Source organism: Typopeltis vanoorti, chromosome 10 (genome assembly GCF_054136105.1).
Source record: "Typopeltis vanoorti isolate ZY-2024b chromosome 10, IOZ_Tvanoo_1.0, whole genome shotgun sequence".
NCBI lineage: Eukaryota > Metazoa > Arthropoda > Arachnida > Uropygi > Thelyphonidae > Typopeltis > Typopeltis vanoorti.
Genome location: NC_143558.1, coordinates 131,121,219 through 131,140,791, shown reverse-complemented (window position 1 = coordinate 131,140,791; position 19,573 = coordinate 131,121,219). Strand labels below are relative to the sequence as shown.

General features: G+C 36.8%; 1 protein-coding gene across 1 annotated transcript in view; it reads left to right on the top strand.

Annotated features, from left to right (window-relative positions):
* The window catches only part of LOC150102798 (anoctamin-5-like), a 621,013-nt gene that overhangs the window by 545,835 nt on the left and 55,605 nt on the right, over positions 1-19,573 (top strand). The window contains exon 15 of the mRNA XM_090398743.1: positions 7,031-7,105. Coding sequence (XP_090254869.1) covers positions 7,031-7,105 — 75 coding nt within the window. The remainder of the gene's footprint in view (positions 1-7,030; positions 7,106-19,573) is intronic.

Sequence of the window (19,573 nt, the reverse complement as noted above, 5' to 3'; positions counted from 1 at the left end):
ATCCACCGCCCACCAACACCACAACTAGTATTTATTGTCTGTTAATGGCGTGTGTTCTTAAGGGCCGATTTGTCTGTATGCGGGATGAAAAACCCGAGTTTCCGGGAGAAAAAACCCTGCTACCTCCATATGAGATTGGCTAACTCACCTTCGATTGAAAATCGTCCAGATAAAGATTCCTCCCATCGCGACGAGAATCGAACTTAGGCTTATTCCAATTGCACTATGGAGGCGCTATAATATAGATAGAAATAAGAGACCATCTTTTTCACTAGTCTCATCCTGCCAGCATTAATTTATGGCAGTGAAATATGGAACACAAGAAAGAATGTGCAATATAAATAAAATAGACCACGTAAGACATACTCAAATCAGAAAGTCTGGACTCATTGATATAATAAAAGCAATCTACAACAGCAAAAGTAGATGGGCAGGACATCTCACCTGAATGAGAGACAACAGATGGACAGTCAGAGTAACAAATTGGTATCCGAGAGATACCAAAAGGAAACCTCGAAGACTGGCCTTATGGTGGGAAGACCCAGTGATCAAGAAAGTTGGAAGAATATAGAATCACAGGAATAGCTGGAATCTTTACGACCTGCAGTCATGGAGAAATCCTGACTGAAATCACAGGTCCATCAGGGTATTCAGGACACAAGTACATTTCTCTATGAAGACAGATTTTAATTGTCCGATGATTCATCAACCCTCATGACATCATCCTTGGTAAGTGCTCTCTCTTGATTCAGATCTTGACTCAGTTTTTTCTTATCTCTTTTTTTCTTTTTTTAACTTTCCTAGATCATTAGGGTTGCTGAAGCATGCGGCAGGTGATTTGAGGTGTGGTAAAAAAAAAAGTGTTTTTTAAAAGGTGTATAGTGCGAATTCTTTTCTGAATTGTGCTACATTTTTTTCTCAGTAACACAAGTGTTCTTTAGTGGTTCTGCTTTTGGAGGTTTGTTGTTATATAGTGTGTTATTTTTGGGTTACTGAGAAGGCGATGTCATAGTTGGCAGCATTTGTGGTGGAAGAGAAGATAAGTTTTTGCTATCTGTATAATTGAATATAGCGTTTATATTTACATATGTATATTTAGTATTTTTATATATATATATATATATATAGCGATTACTTTAGTAGTTACCTTGGTAGTAAGGAATGATGGCAGAAACAGCTGCAATCACAAATGGCATCTCGCAAACCCTCCACAATTTAAGAACTCTACATGCTGCATGCCAAAAGGACTTTGGGGCATGCAGTGTTTGCAGCATGTATGCTTCCCTGGAGTTGGATGTGTGGTGGGTGAGAGAATGGGGAGTGCGTATATATGCAAAATACAGGCAGTGGGAGGAAATCAAGGAATTAGATATCTCAATAACCGACGTAGTTGCTTCAGGAACAGGAAATGAATGTTGCGAGTTGAGTAGTGTGATAGGAGAGAATGACACGCAAAATATTAATGAGAAAATACAGGAAAAGAAAATACATAAAGAAAATAGAAGCAGTAGAAGAGAGAGTGGTTTGGGAATGATAGAAGAGGAGAGTATAGAAACAGTGGGAGAGAGGGAATGAGAGAGAGGTATGGAAATGCTAGAAGAGGAGAGAATAGAAACAGTAGAAGAGAGTTATGGGAATGAAAGAGGAGGGGAGAATGGAAACAGTCAAAGAGAGGAAATGAGAAGGAGTGCTGGAACCAGGGATAGAGTGATGCCAGGACAGCAGGTAAGTAGGGGATCACAGAGAGAAAGGGTTAGAGGAGAGAGAGTGAGGGAGTGCAGGTGAGCAATCGAGGAACAGAATGGTTAGAGGTGTGATGTATGGAGACTCGATGATCTCAGGTGTGCAAGAATAGGATGCCAAAGGTGTGTTTGCCTGGAGGAATGCTAGCAAATATGATTATGGCAAATAAGAGGGGTGAAAGGATGGATGAAATTATTGTGATGGCAGGCACAAATGACTTGAGAGGCGATGTAAATTAGGTGGCAAGAGATCTGAGATTCTTGCTTGAGGTTGTGCAAAAGAAAACACAGAGAGGAAAGATTGTGTGTGTTGCCCAGGTATGATAGTTACGAGTTGAGCAGAAGAGCAGTAATACTGAATAGCATAATAGCCAGAATGTGTCTGAAGAGAGGATTGGAATATATCAATGCTTGGAGGACAGAGGGAAACTGTATGCGAGAGATTGCTTGCATTTGGAGGCAGGACGAAGCTGTCTGGAGAGATTGCCATTTTCTGAACGAGTCAGTGTCAATGCAGGAAAACTGGAATTCCCAGGGTGGATGGTAGCTGGGGTGGACTCTTGTGGGAATGGGTGCTTGGAGGAAGGTAGACGACATCAGGTAACACTCCGGTGGGGTCGAGTGCGGACACTGATAGGTATAGAAACAGTGACATTTTCATGCTCTATACTAATTCCAGGAGTATCCAAAATAAAGGAGATGTATTGTGGCTCTGATAGCATCAGCCTGGCCAAAGATTATTGGGATATCTGAGATGTGGTTGACGGAGAATGATATGATAACAGGAATTGAAGTGGCTGTGTACAGCATTTTTGGCAGGATAGGAAAGGAAAACGTGGTGATGGAGTACTGCTTATGATAAGTAATGACTTATGTCTGCTAAGAGTAGAAGCTTTGGAAGCAGTGACACTAATGGTTTTGAAAGCATATGGTGTGAGGTAGAAGTGGCCAAGACAGGATATTTAGTGGGGTGTTGCTATAAACCAGGGAGCACAGAGGGTGGAGAGCAGGAGATGTTTAGGCAGTTGAGCTTGGCAAGGGAAAGAAGAATGATTGTTATGGGAGATTTTAACTACAGCACTATAAGTGGGAAGAGGAAAATGCCTGTAGTAATAAGCGGATGGAATTTCTAGAATTCTTGATGGACAAATGTCTTCGGCAACAAGCAATAGAGGGAACAAGAGGTTCAAGAGTTTTGGATTTTGTCATAGCATAAGAAGAGCTGATAATAAGTGAGATGACATCTCTCCCACCAGTTCTAGAAAGTGACCGTGTGGTTTTGACTTGGAAGATGAATAGACATGCAGGTGTATCAAAGGAATGGAACGTATGTGCAATTATAAGGCAGGTGATTATAATAGTTGTAGGTATCAACTAGGGGCATTTCCATGAAGGGCAGAATTGGAATGCCAGAATATCATTAGTGCTTGGGAAATTCTGAAGGAATATTTGTTAGCAGCAATAGTAAGCTGTATTCCACGAGTGAAGAAGCAGACACAATTTGATGTAAAGTGGAATGCAAACAATATCAAACAGGAACTGCAATTGAAAAAGAGATTATGAAGGAGATATAAGGAGAGAGGTGGAGGACAGATACACGAAGAATATAAGACGCAGGCCAAGAGAGTGACCAGTATGGTGAGAAGGTAAAACTGGAATATGAGATGAGATTGGCACTAAGATCCAAAGAAAATCCTAGGGAATTTTTTAGCTATGTGGCTAATAGGAGTAGAAATGATTGGGGAAGAATGACATTGCGGGATAAAAATGGGAATAGAGTGACTGCTGCAGAGGACATAGTTGAGTTGTTCAATGAGCAATTTATTGGCGTATTTCATTCTGGATAAGAAGGTTTCAATACTAGAGGGATAGGGCAGGTTTAGAGGTGCAAGAGGAGAGTATGTTCCAAATACTGAGTACTCTGGATACCAGTAAAGCTGTGGGACTGGATGGTATTTCGCCACGGGTTTGAGAGAATGTGCTAAAGAACTGACAGCTCTGTTGACCTGGCTCTTCAATAAAAGCCTGGCTGTGGAAAGGTACCCGAGGAATGGAAGGAAGGTAATATAGTGCTGCTGCACAAGGGTGGTAGCAGACTGGAAGTGTCTAATTATAGACCAGTTTGTGTGTCATTAGTAGTTGTTAAGGTCTTGGAGAAATTATTGAAGGACTGTATACAGCGTTGGGCAGATAAGGGTAATGCTATTTGTGAGAATCAACATAGATTTGTTAAGGGGTGCTCTTGCTTTAGTAATATGATTGCCTTTTATAATAAAGTGACAAGAGCAGTTGATGAGGGAAAGGCATATACTGCCATTTTTTTAGATTTTGTAAAGGTATTTGACAGGGTGCCAAATGATAAGCTGATATTTCAATTGCAGCACATGGGTTTAGATGTCGGGTTAGTCAACTGGATTCAACATTGGCTGTCTGATAGGTATCAGAGAGTTGTGTATGGTGGGGCAATATCATGGAGGCAGAAGATTACAAGTGGTGTTCCACATGGTACTGGGTCCGCTGTTGTTTAACCTTTATATTAATGACATTGTCAATGGATTGCAAAGGGATATTCAGTTGTTTGCAGAAGATGTGAAGCCCCGAAGGGTTATCAGTAATAGTGCAGATGTGGCAGCACTACAAGAGGATTTGAATAAACTAGACAGATGGGCAAATTAATGGGGTGTCGGTTCAATGCAGCAAAATGTAAAGTTTTGAGGTTTGGGATCCATTGATGGGACGCTGCATACTCTGGAGGAAGTAGGGGAGACAAGAGACCTGGGAGTGATGATTAATAGAAAACTGAAATTCAGGAGCATATTGCAAAGGTAGTGAAGGTAACCCAGACGATTGCTGTATACTGAGGAGGACGCTGACCTGCATATATAAAAGAGTTATCATTCCATTGTGTAAGACTCTGATCAGACGACACTTAGACTATTGTTCTCAGGTTTGGTCCTCAGGATTTGAAGGGGATAAATTGACTGTGTAAATGGTAAAGAGGCGAATAACAAGGATGGTTTCAGGACTGTACAATGTCATTTATGAGGATTGACTGAGGGAATGTGGAATGCAGAATTTGGTGGATAAAAGAAGGAGAGGTGATATGACCAAGACTTTTAAACTGTTGGGAGGCAGTCAGAGGGTAGACATTGGGGAGTTCTTTGGCTTGATCGAACAGCGGGAAGAAGTGATGACAAGGGGCATCCCTGGAAGTTACGAAATAAGGTTGTGAGCAAAAGGTGAGGAATGGTTTCTTTGCATAGAGGGTGGTTGAACCATGGAATGCATTGTTTTAGAGAGCGGTTAGAGCAGGAACGGTGAATGGGTTCAAGTAGTGGTATGATAAACTTTGTGTTTCCTAAAAATGACCTCTTGACTTCATGGAGGACTGGATGATGATAATAATAATAATAATAAAACCTTTTTTGTTTATGTTTCTTAAGTATAGCTTTCAGTCTAAGTTTTAACTCTGTCACCAGTCGATTATGATCAGATGCAATAACCACACTAGGATAGGTTTTTGTAATCAGTTTGGTGTCTGACTATAATTGCATTATTATCCTATGGCAGTCACCAAGTATATATATAGCCTTCGAGTGGTAACTTAAACTACATGTTTGTGATTATTAGTTCCTCTTTTCAGAATTGAATTAGATGGTCCCCACTCTCTCATTTCTTGTTTTCAGTTGATGTTCGCCAACTATATCTTCACTTCCACCTTTCCCAACTTATGCTAAAGTTTAATATCATGTTCCTCTGTATTTCTTATTAGTTCTTTTAATTGAGCATAAAATTCTTTGAACTTGGTATCATTCTTGTCAACAGTAGGGACATAGACCTGTATAAGATTAATATCTAGTGGTTGACCTTTCAGTTTGAATATCTGAGTAGGGGATGAAGGTTAACCGTGACTTGGCATCTTTGTTTATTATTATTCTAACTCATATTCATTATTAGGACAGAATTACTGCTGAAAACACACAGATACTGTTAGGAATATGTTTTCCTGTATTTTTCCATGAAAACATTATTTTTGTGGAAAAAATACCAGAAACATATTCCTATCATGTCCTCTCTCCATAGAAGCCTATGCAGTGACACACATAACAAACAAACAAACTTCTATTTTAGCAGCAAATGCAGCTAAAATAAAAGTTTGTTTTGCTTATGTGTATGCAGCAATTATAGTGTCTGTAGGAGGGGAGATTTTTTTTTTATTATGTAGGGTCATTTTCAATCTTGTTGTTTCTAATTTAACTAATTGTCAGTAGATATAGTACACTGACTGTAAATGTCTCTGTACTGTATTTAGTGATACAATAAAACTTCTTTTTTTTTTTTTGCATCTACAGTATGGTGTCTACTGTGGATGGAATGCTTTTGTCTATATAGGGATATTTTCTTTCCAGTCTTCAAAAAGAATAGATGTAGTGAGAAAAATTCATCTATTCCTGCATAATCAGAAGAGGACTGCATCTGATAATCTCCAGCAAAATACTAGCATATGTGGGATATCTACTGTTGATAAAATAGAAGGGCTATTGACGACAACAAAAAAAAGTGATGAGGGTAAAATTTTTTGAACAGGTAGTTAATTTTTATTATTTTTTTTAAATAACAGACAAACCTTATAAATTTAAGGAACTATACAAACTTATCCAGAGCAGGGATTATGCAAACATCCATCTGCATAGTATGGGATTTGAACCCATGACCTGTTGGTTGGACAAGGGCATATGCTAACCACTCAGTCAACCAGGCTGGTAGATAATAGATTGTGCATACCAATGATCCTGACAGCATAACTATCAGGGTCATTGGTATGCAATCTCCTTGCCATAACAAGCGCAGATACTGATGTATTACATAAAATACTTTTCTACATAATGTAAGTTAAATCTTGCTTGAAAGGTTAACAATATGAAAATTTTGCTTTGTTTTCTATTATAAACTAAATTGACTTTCAAAAATATTATAACAAGCATACAAGTATATCATGTTTCAGTAGTAATAAAAGTATTTCAGAATCTTTATTAATAAAAAAAAAAAATGTAGAATCCTTATTTTTCTACTTTTTTTTTTAAATGAAAACAAAATGCTCTTCTTACTATTCCTTAGGTAGTTTGACTGTAAATTAATGATTTTCTGTTACTTGCTCAATATTTATTAACAAGAATGCTATACCATGTTATTAGATAATGCTAAGATTTTATTTTAATGTCATTACCTATAATATGGATAGTTATTTTTATTAAAAGGGATCCTTGATGTTTAAATTATATTCATAGGAATTTGTTCCAGTAATGCCACAATGGAAAAAGGCAGTTCGAAATTCTATTGCATTATCTGCTGTAATTTTTATGGTAAGGCTTCTCTTAAGTATTTTACAATATATTTTGGCTATATTGATAGCAAGTTCAGGTAACCAGTTCAATTTTTGTTTTTAAATCATCTTTTGATATATTTATTATTTATTTAGTACTCATTTCTAAAATGGTATGATATAGGCTAGAATGAAAAGGGATCTTTCTCACATGATCCTAATTTTGCTCTTAAAATAAAAAAAAAATAAAAATAAAAAATAAAAAAATAATAAAAAAAATTTAAAAAAATATATATACATACATACATACACAGTCATACCCCGAAGTTACGCAGTAAGTGGACCAACAAAAAGCGCATAAGCCGAATTCGCGTAACTCGGGGTATAATTTTGCATGTAATTTATATATACAAACATACAATTGGGATACATACAATACAAACATACATACAAAGGTACCCATTCCCTGGGTACCTTTCCCACAGCCAGACTTTTGTTGAAAAGCTAGGTCAATGGAGCTGCCAATCCTTTAGCACATTCTCTCAAAACCCGTGGTGAAATACCATCCAGTCCAACAGCTTTACTGACATCCAGAGTACTCAGTATCTGAAACACACTCTCCTCCTGTACCTCTAAACCCCGAACCTTCCCTATCCCTCTAGTATTAAAATTTACTCCTCCAAGATGAAATACACCAATAAAGTGTTCATTGAACAACTCCACTATGTTCTCTGCATCAGTCACTCTATTCCCATTTTTATCCCACAATGTCATTCTTCCACAATCGTTTTTCAGCCTACTGGCCACATAGCTAAAAAATTCCCTAGGATTTTCTTTGGATCTTAGTGCCAGTTTCTTCTCATATTCCAGTTTTACCTTCCTCACCATTCTGGTCACTCTCCTGGCCTGTGTCTTGTATTCTTCGTATATCTGTCCTCACCCCTTTCCTTATATCTCTTCCATAATCTCTTTTTCAACTGCAGTTCGTGTTTGATATCATTTGTCATCAGCTTTACACCAAATTGTGTCCACTTCTTCACCCGTGGAATACAGCTTACTATTGCTGCTAACATATATTCTTTCACAATTTTCCCAAGCACTAATGATATCCTGGCCTTCCAATTCTGCCCTCCATGGAACTGCCCCTAGTTGACCTACGACTATTATAATCACCTGTCTTATAATTCCACATACGTTCACTTTTCTTTGATACACCTGCATGTCTGTTCAACTTCCAAGTCAAAACCACATGGTCACTCTCTCCAACTGGTGGGAGAGATGTCATCTCACTTACTATCAGCTCTTCTGATCCAAAACTGTTGAACCTCATGTTCCCTCTATTACATGCTGCCGAAGACATTTGTCCCTCACGAATTCCAGAAATTATATCCCCTTCTTGCTACTTTCATTTTCCTCTTCCCAGCTTATACTGCTGTAGTTAAAATCTCCCATAACAATTATTCTTGCACTTACCAAGCTCAACTGCCTAAACATCTCCTGATCCCTACCCTCTTTGCTCCCTGGTTTATAGCAACACCCCACTAAATATTCTGTCTTGGCCACTTCTACTTCACACCATATGCTTTCAAAACCATTTGACACAAATAGTTTTGACAAACTGCCTTCCAAAGCCTCCATTCTTAGAGGACATATGTTATCACTTATCATAAGCAGTACTCCACCACTATGTTTTCCTTTCCTATCCTGCCCAAAAATGCTGTACCCTGCCACTTCAATTTCAATTATTATATCATCCTCTGTCAACCACGTCTCAGAGTTCCCAATAATCGTTGGCCAGGTTGATGCTATTAGCACCACCAATTCATCTCCGTTATTTCGGATACTTCTGGCATAGGGCATGAAAATGTCACTGCTTCTATTCCTATTATTGTCCCCTCTCGACCCCCCCCCCTCCCCAGGCTCAATGTTATCTGATGTTGTTTCCCAAGTACCCATTCCCATTAGAGGCCACCGCTGCTACCATCCACCCTGGGAATTTTATTTTCCCTGCATTGACGCACTGACTCGTTCAGAAAACAGCAATCTTTCCCGATGCCTTCGTCCTTCCTCATTCATATGCAAGCAGTCTTTAGCATACAGTTCCCGTCTGTCCTCAAATGCCCTCCAAGCTTCCACGTATTCCAATCCTCTCTTCTCACATGTTCTGGCTATTATTCGATTCAGTAATGCTGCTCTTCTGCTTAGCTCGTCACTATCATACCTTGGCAACCCACACACAATCTTCCCTCTATGCCTTTTATTTTGCACAACTTCAAGCAAGAATCTCAGATCTGTCGCTGCCCGATTTACACTGCCTCTCAAGTCATTCATGTACACAATCATTTCATTCATCCTTTCACCCCTCTTAATTGCCATCACCACATTTTCTATCATCCCTCCAGGCAAACCACCTCTGGCATCCTATCTTGCTCACCAGAGATCATCAAGTCTCCATACATCCTACCTGTAACCATTCTATTCTTTGATTGCTCACCTGAATCGCTCTCTCTCTCTTCTAACCCTTTCTCTCTGTGTTCCCCTACTTACCTGCTGTCCTCGCATCACTCTGTCCCTGGTTCCAGCACTCCCTCGCATTCCTCTCATTTCCTCTCACTGACTGTTTCCGTTCTCCCCTCATCTATCATTCCCATCTCTCTCTCACTCCCTCTCTTCTACTGTTTCCATTCTATCCTCTTCTATCATCCCAAAACTCTCTCTCTCTCCCCTATTCTGATTTGCCTCACATTTATCTCATCCTTTCTTCTAATCTCAACTTTCATACTTCTCATCACATTCACAAGATATTCCACCTCCTCTTTCAGCTCATCTATCTCTCTCTCTCTCTGCAAGTCAGTCACTCTTAATCGATATTCATTCTCCCAAACAAAACCATCTCTGAAACTTTCACAGTCACTCATGCCTTCTACACTATCGACTATTATTTTCTCTTTCATATTTTTTTCTTCATTCTCTCCTATCACACTACTCATCTTCCGATATTTATTTCCTGTTCCTGGAGCAACTAGGTCAGTCATCGATATATCTAATTCATTTATTTACTCCCACTGCCTGCATTTTGCACACATACGCACTCCCCCCTCTCTCTCTCACCAGCCCCATATCCAACTCCCAAGATGCTTGCCACAAAGTTCCTTATTATATTACTTATAATAGAGTTCTTGAATGGCAGAGGACTTGGTGACATGCGATTGCATCTGAATGCACCATCATTCCTTACTGCCAAGGAACTACTAAAGTAATCGTTAATTATATATAAATGCTATATAAACACTGTATATTATATATATATATATATATATATATATATATATATATATATATATATATATATATATATATATGAAAGAATGATCATTAACTCGATTAACATACATATTTTTATAAAGAATTGAATGACTAGAACTGAGATTTAAGTAAAAAGGTTTAATATAAAAACACGACTAGTTTCAGCTTGTAACAGCCTTCATCAGGTGACATTATAAAATAGAGAAAATAGAAAAAACACTGAAGCTTAAATAAACAATGAACATCATAGTTTATTTAATGTATAGAGAGTCTCAATACATAATTGACACTAAATTGTTGTGGTTGTATTTAAAGCTGTTCTTTCATTAGTTGTATTGTTGGAAAAGTGTGTGCTAGTAGCATCTCGTGAACGCCAGTACATGATTACATCTGAATGACAATCTGGGAGGTTGTAGCTCAAGTTATTATTTAGATGAACAGGATTGAAGATGATTTCTCTAGATTTCATGATTTTTCTCTCTAGTTCATCATTGCAACGGAAGATGTTAGTAGATTTTTCCCAGCAGACTTTGTCTCTTTGGTTTTCATCATTAGCATTATTTCTGGTGTATACAATATTTTATATACACCAGAAGAAACAAATAGATTCAAAGGCAATATATCTATTCCTTACATAAGTACAGTTTCACATAAATTAGCAAAAGTTCTAAGAAAATACAATATCAGAACCTTGTTCACTCCACTTCCAAAGATCCGTTCTTAATAAGCCACCCAAAACCTTGTCATCATCAACTCAAATACCCTGGTGTATATAAAATATTGTGTGATCCTGCCATATGAATGGATGTTTGTGATTGTCTGTGAAAATACTAGTGGTCGTGGTGGTCAGTAGATGATGAGGTTCGCTGTAGTTGGTGGATCTAGTGGTGGAGACGTAGAGCTGTAGAATAGGTGCCCTCTCTTGATGAGTCTTTGGACTCCCTGGAGGTGTCATATAATAATAATAAGAAGAAGAATATGTAAATAATTAAGAGCAGATGCATTTTCTCCCATCTGGTTTTATACCATTATGAATTATAATATGAGAAAGATACAAAACTTCATTGAAGAAAAACTGGAACTTTGGTTAATTGGTTATTTAATTGAAGTTTTGAACTTTAAATATTCTGAAATTACTGATTTCAGTAACTTGCAACAGCATTCAATGCAAGAAGAGAAAACAAGCAATCATCCTGAAAATGTGTTGCTGCTTTTTTACCCCTCATTACTCAGTTACTCCTCATTAGAGCCTGAAAGGATTAAGCTGAATTCCATGCACCCAGGAGCATTATGGTTAATTCATATCGTATGATTGTCCTCCTTCAAACTTATCAGTAGTATTCACTGTTCAAATATAATTTAGAAAATGAAGAAACTCCTTCAGCACATGCCCATTATTCCTCTATATTGAAGAGAAAGAAGTTTATAGGATCATAAAGTTGGGAAGAATTCTGATTCACCAAAAAGTAGCACTGCTCATGCTTCAGGAAGATTTGCATAGACTTTCGACTTGGACAAAAGAGTGGGGTTCTAGTTTTAATATTAGTAAGTGCATGGTGTTGCATTTTGAAGTGCAGAAATATAAGGCTATGTACTATATTGAGTGGATGAGATTCAAGATTTTGGAGTGATGGTCGAAAGTAGACTGAAGTTTAGAGAGGATATTGCAAGTGTTGCAAAGACTGCACATCATACTGCCACTATGATAAGTACTCATGTAGGGATAAGGAGGTGGCTGTGCAACTGTATAAAACATTGATCTCATCACACTGGTTAAAAGTTTTTCCACTTGGTTATGCTATAAATTAAAGGTGCCACGAAATTATATCCTTGGTTTTATCCTTTATCCAAGTGTAAGCAAACAAAGTTGGTTTGTGCAGTAATTTCATGACTGAGCAACTCATATATATAGAGGCTAATGACTTCATATCACTTGCCTTAGTATCCTATAGTTCAGCGTTTCCCAAACATTTCCTATGATGGAACACTTCACAAATCCTGAAATTTTCACGGAACACCTTGGTTATTTTGTAATGTATTATTTATTAATTGTTAATTTAGCTGATCTTTTATTATTAATTAATAATTGATCCTTATTTATTAATTGATTAAACATAAACATCATTAAATTAATTTGTGCTGATTTTCATTGACATATCCCATTCTGATCACCAAAAATTTATAATATTATTTTAAGTACTTACGAGTGAATGCAGACTTTTTCTCCTGTGTGCTGGTAGGATTTTCCCTTCTTTTGTACATCCTGGAAATCGCTTTGTAGACTGGTGGTGGATAACTCACTATATGTTGTGTCACAAACACCTTCAATAACAGATTTCTTAATACCAAAATTAAACAAAGTCCCTTGTCTCTTATTCTTATTAAAATTTAAATCTGCAGGCCTATTACTTTTAAAAAATCATTCACTACAGTTTTGAAACCTTCTCCCTATAATACGAACTTGCAAAGAAAGTATTCAGTATTACTAGATTTGAGAACCGGATACAGACTACCTTGATTTCAATTTTAGTGGAAAAATTTTCTTTATACTTCCTTGCTGATTGGTCACTAACATTTGCAACACAGATCTTATTTCGTTCAATTTTGAGAACAGAGGATATGCCGCCCATTGTTGTAATCGACTTGCAGGTAATTTTTATGTTTGGTCATAAACAGCAGTATTCCCTTTCCCGATTGTTGAAATATATTTTGATGTGTGAAAATTAACGATAATTCATGAATACAGTATTTCCATGTTTAAAAATATGCCACTTGGTCACTGACATTTGCTACACAGAGGCGAAAATTATACTATTAAATAATCTTTGTACGTGAGTTTTTTCTGTTATTAATTTTGTATCAGGCATCTTAAGATGCCTGTGACACACAGGCGAAAATTATACTATTAAATAATCTTTGTACGTGAGTTTTTTCCATTATTAATTTTGTATCGATATGTCTACTCACAGCATACCTCTTTTAAAACTTACACAGATGTCATTTCCTTCAGTTTTGAGAACAGATGACAAATTCCAGGAGAACTTCTCGTGGAACACTTATTCACCTTCTGCGGAATACAGTTTGGGAAACCCTGCTATTGTTCAAAGCACATATCCTTACAGACGTATAATGCTGTGCATTATGGAAAGGGTCGCTACCGAGACTGGTTTCGACCTATATTGAGATCTCATTTGTGGGAGCCAGAATCAGAAGTGAATAAGAAGCATTCACTTCATTTTTTTCTGCATTACTTCAGAAGTCATATGGAAATATGACTTCTGAAGTAATGCAGAAGTCATATTTCCATATACAAGTAACCAAAAGGTGTCGCACCTTATTACTAAAATACTCTGGATTAGAGATAGATGTTGAAAGTTTACTTCACATGCAAACTTTGTTTGCTTACACTTGGTTAAAGGATTAAACCAAGAATATAATTTGTTGGCACCTTTCATTTATAGTATAACAAAGTGTAAAGTTTAATTTTAATTAAATTTAGTGGGTTAATCAGCACAAGATGTGAGGAAGGTTTGGAATGAAGAGATTAAGAAGTCTTTGGAATAATACTGTCACGGTTTTGGCATTGGTTCAGCTTAGCAGTAACAAACAAAGCCACACTTCCACTTGGAGAAAGTGATTGATCATGTGGTCTTATGATAATTTTCTGTTATGAAGTCACAAACTAGTAATTCTTACAAACTGAGGAGTAATTCTTACAAAGCTTAGATCAGTGCCATGGCATTAGAATATGGAGAGGAAAGCTATTACCAGTGCATGGGAAATGGTCAAGGGATGTTTGAAGAAAATGATTTTAGACTGTATACCCAGAGGATCAATCAGGTATAACATTATTATTATTATTATTCAGGCCTCCATGGAGTCAAAAGACTCATCTCAGGATGTCCCTCCTAGGAAACACAAAGTCTATCATACCACTCCTTAAACTCATTGACCATTTTCGCTCTCCACTCTGTGAGGGAATGCATTCCACGGTTCAGCCATCCTCCTGCTTACAGTTTCCTTTGGTAAATTCCAGGGATGGTCCCTTGTCTTCATTCATTCCTTCCTGCTGTTCAACCAAGTGAAAGAACTCCTCAGTGTCAATCCTGTAACCACCTCTCAACAGTTTAAAAGTCTCAATCATATGACCTCTCCTTCTTCTATCCACCAAACTCTGCAGTCCACATTTCCTCAGCCGATCCTCATAACTAACATTGTACAGTCTTGAAACTGTTTGTTAACACAGTTAATTTATCCCCTTCAAATCCTGGGGACCAAATCTGAGAACAATAGTCTAAGTGTGGTCTGATCATGGTCTTATAGAACGGAATGTAACTCTTTTATCTCTAGAGGTCAGCATCCTTCTGATTATTGCAGCAATCCTCTGTGCTACCTGAATTCACCACCTTTGCAATATGTCCCCCTGAATTTCAGGTTTCTATCAATCATCAACCCCAGATCTCTTGTCTACCCTACTTCCTCCAGTATAGCCACTCTATCAAGTGGCTATACTGCAGTGTGGCATCGATGTGTCCTAAACCTCAAGACCTTACCTTTTGCTGCAGTAAACTGAACATCCCTATTCATTTTCCCATCTGTCTAGCTTATTCAAATCCTCTTGCCATTAAACAGGAGCTGCAGAAAAAGCTGTGGAAGGTATATAAAGGAAAAAAGTGATTAGGAAGCCCACGAGCAGTACAAGGCACAATAAGAAGAGTGACTTGTTATGGTAAGGAAGTAATTATGAAAGTTAACTAATGATGCCAAAGGAAATCCCTTTGACTATGTGGAGTGTAAAAGAATGAATGACTATAAAAGCACTTCATTAGCACTTCAGTGAGTGCTAATGGTAGGGAGATGAGAGAAGTAAATGAAATAGTTGAGTTACTAAGTGATCATTTTCCAAAGGTGTGCTGTCTGGGTGGAGCAGACATGTGACAGATGGAGATCCAGGCAAAGATGTTGCAGTGCTAGATGTGTCATTGACTGATGAGAAAATAGAAGCAGGTGAATTAGAGATACTTACAATACTGCAGAGCCTTAATAGTGAATGGTCAGTGGAATTTGAAGCTCCTCAATTTAATTTATGCTTTAGTTTTGGGAACATGATATGGAGTGGAAAGAGTACAAAATAGTTCCACTACATAAAAGAGACTCCAAGACAGAAGTTGCAAATTATAGGCCATTCAGTATCTCGTGAGTGGTGGTTAAAGTATTGGAGAAGTTAGTAAATGGTAGAATTCAGGAATGGGTGGACAGGATTGTGATTCTCTGTAGGAGTTTATATAATTTTGAGGAGTAAGTTTTGCTTTAGTAATTTGTTTACTTTTTATTATAAAATGATATTTGAGCTGGGTAAAAGGAAATGCGACTCATTGATCCTGCTGGAGTTTGCAAAAGACATTTGACAGGATTGCACGTTGAACCCTGCATGATGATTTGTGACTGATGGAGAGATATCAAAAATCAGTATATAGTGGAATTGATTCCAGGAGAAAGCAGGTGATTAAGATGTACTTCAGAGCTGAGTACACTACTGTTTAATTAATACATCAGTGATACAGCAAATGATTTAATTGGAAATACTGAGTTGTTTGCCAGTTGCCAAGTTAGAAAGAGCAATAGTCAACAAAAATGATGTAGTGACTCTGCAGGGTGACTTAAATAAACATTGTGTAGGGGAAAAAGATAACTGCTAATGAAAATAAAACCATTTATTTATAAAGTGCTTCACTGTGTGTGTGTGTGTGTGTGTGTGTGTGTGTGTGTGTGTGTGTGTGTGTGTCATCTATACCATTAATTTTAATGGTATAGATGAGAACACAGACTGATAAAAAATAACTATTTATTAACTTATTGCTGATATTTCACTGGTATTCTATCCAGTATCTTCAGAGCACAAAAACAGTTTGTTACAGTACACAAAACAACAATCCGGTGTAACAATGGCACTAACTTGAACAATTGTGATGTACAACAGTGCTAATTAGGCACCATCTATGTTGGGGGAAAAAAACAAAACAGAGAAAGCAGGTATTAATTAGGTCTTAAGATGACTGTCTCCCTATTAACCTAATTAATACCTGCTTTCTCTCTCTCTCTCTCTTTTTTTTTTTTTCAACATAGATGCCACCTAATTAGGGTTTTAGTCTTTGTGTTGTACATCACAATTGTTCAAACTAGTCCTATTGTTAGACTGAATTGTTGTTGTTTTGTGTACAATAGGTTTTTATGCTCTGAAGATACTGATAAGAAAATAACAGTCTGTGTTCTCATCTATACCGTAAAAATTAATCAACATGTACGACAAACACATAAGCCTTTCTGCATGTTATATATATATATGTATATATATATATATATTATGTATATGCAACACACAGACTGGAAGAATGAAAATTGTAGTTGTGAACTACTGTACACACATGCACATATATACAAATTAACTTAAAACAAGTTTATTAAAATTATTACTATTATTATTATTCAGGCCTCCATGGAGTCAAAAGACTCATCATAGGAGGTCCTTTCCAAGAAACACAAGTCCATTAAGACTCATCAAGGGGGGGGGGTCCCTACTAGGAAACAAAAAGTCTATCATACCACTCCTTAAATGCATTGACCGTTCTCACTCTTACCACTCCATGAGGCAATGCATTCCATGGTTCAACCAACCTCCATGCAAAGAAACCATTCCTCGCCCTCTTTCTCATAGTTTCCTTTCGTAACTTCCAGGGATGGCCCCTTGTCATGACTCCTTCCCGCTGTTCAACCAAGCGAAAGAACTCCCCACCTCTCAACAGTTGAAAAGTCTCAATCATATCACCCCTCCTTCTTCTATCCACTAAATAAACAACAGTTTTGTCATCAGACTTACATCATCAGGGATACACAACTTGTTTGAAAGACTAAAAAAAATCATTTACACATAGCAGTTGTTATCAGAACTTCAAAACCAGTACATACAAATGAAGTAACAATTAAAAAACAACAACAATTAGTTTGAAAGAAACAGAAATGCCATATATTGATCAAAAGTTTTCCAAAAATGTTTAATAAAGCTCAGAAATGGTCATACAATGTATTAAAAACCTGTGTTTAATCCATCATCAAGTTTGGTGTGCTTGCAACAAAAATCTAACAACTGGGGATTTGGGATATACAGAACATGACAACCACAAATAGCATTGTTCCACGGCTTACATAATAATTAAACAATTTTTGTTTTTCTTTTGGTAACTATATTTGTATGTACTAGTTTTGAAGTCCTGGTGACATACTATGTGCAATTGATTTTTTCTAGTCTTTATACAAGTTTTGTGCCTCAGACGACGTAAATCAGACAGCATGAAACCTGCCTGGTTATATTGTTTATTTTAATAAACTTGTTTTATGTTTAAAAACATGTGGTCTCAATAGAAGAAATTAAATAAAGATTACATTAATTTTGTTACATTTGATTTTAAATGCCAAGGAAATTAATAAAAATTAATAATGTTAGTCCTGTGCAGTGAACTTATTGTGAAAGTGTTTTAAATCTAAAAAGTGAAAGAAGGATAGATATTTTCCAAATTCAAACTCAGTATTTGTGTGTATTGTTGGAATTGAAGATATGATAATAAACAGAGCATCATCAGTAAAAGTGAATAAGAAGTACATTATACTCTTTTTCAGGTTATCTTGGAAGTAAAGAAATATACTACAGGCCATACTGCTTCCGAAGGTAGCGGGATATTAGTTCACTGTTACTATGGCATGGCAACAGTAAAGTGCATCGCATTCAGTGGCGTATTTAGGTATAGGCCGTATAAGCCTGGGCCTAGAGCAGCAAATTTTGAGGGGCAGCGGAAATTTCCAGGCTCTTATTTTTGTAATTATAACATGTTCCTTGTATGCTGCATCTACTCACAAGTAGAGAAATATTTTTCTTTTCCTTAATTGTAAGTTTAGTCTGCAAGCATATTGGCATATAATCAGATTCTGCATAACTATACAGACCGAGACACGTGCACGGAAAGCTACTGTATTGTTGTCGTTAACCTGACACAAAGGCAATAGGGATCGCAGTCGGGAGAGATTGATGCTAATTAATTTTGTGTCAGTATTATTCTTACTAACTGTAACAACTTTTCCTTCTTTATTATTTCGAATTCAAATTAAGATTGTTAATTGTTGCCCTTCTTTCAACGCTTTAGTTCAGTATCCTGATATATTTGTGGCAGTTAAGACGTGCTAAATCTGAAATTATTTTTAGTTTTCAGTGCCCTTCTCTTATGTTGTCATCAGAGTGGAGGTAATACTGTTTGATTGTTTTGCTTTTAAAAAGTTATAAATTGGGTAAATCATTTCGATACTTCCTGCGTGTTTTAAATTGCTATTTAAAATTTAAAACATGACTGACGGTAGAAAGCGACTTAGCGATAGTAAATATAAGAAGTGGTAGTATCAAAGACAAGAAAACTTGACAGTTTATTTGCGTTGGTATCTGCTAATAGTAATTGTGATTTGGAAAAAGAACAAGAACTTGTTGAGGAGATGGAAATTGAATCTATTTGAAATGGCGTGCCTACAACAAATCTCAACGATTTAGCAGCACAGGTGATAGTGAGTAATGACCCAGCTGAGTGGATTCTAAATGACGTAACATGCGAGTATATTGCAGTTTCCGCAAAATTTAGACAGTGATTTTTCAAAATCACAAAGAGCTTATCCTGACAAAGTAAGACATGTTTCTAAGAAACTCATTGAGAAGAATCTGATTAACCCCTTAATGCACCAATTAAAAATCAGAAAGCAGTCGTTTTTCTGCCAAGTTTTTTATTCTTTATTTTCTTTATACACGAAAGAACATTAACAAATCTTGGAGAAAAAAACAAAAAAAAAAATCTTTTTTTGCAAAAAAAAGGTTAACTAAACTGCATCTACTTTGCTAAACCGAGTAGGCAAAAAAAAAATCTTGAAAATAATAATATTTTAGTCAAAATTTACCACTGTGTGGTAAATTCTAAAACCGGGATGACACAAAGAGGAACGACACAGTCAGCACACATATATCTTGTTTCTTTGCAAACCCTTTTATTGTGTTCATTCCTTTTTCTTGAGCAAGAAAAAAGAGGAAACACTGGCGAGTTGGATTTTCTTTCTTTTCTGTTGGTGGTGTGAAAGATGGAAAATGTCGTGCAGATAATCTCAGTGGTGTTGG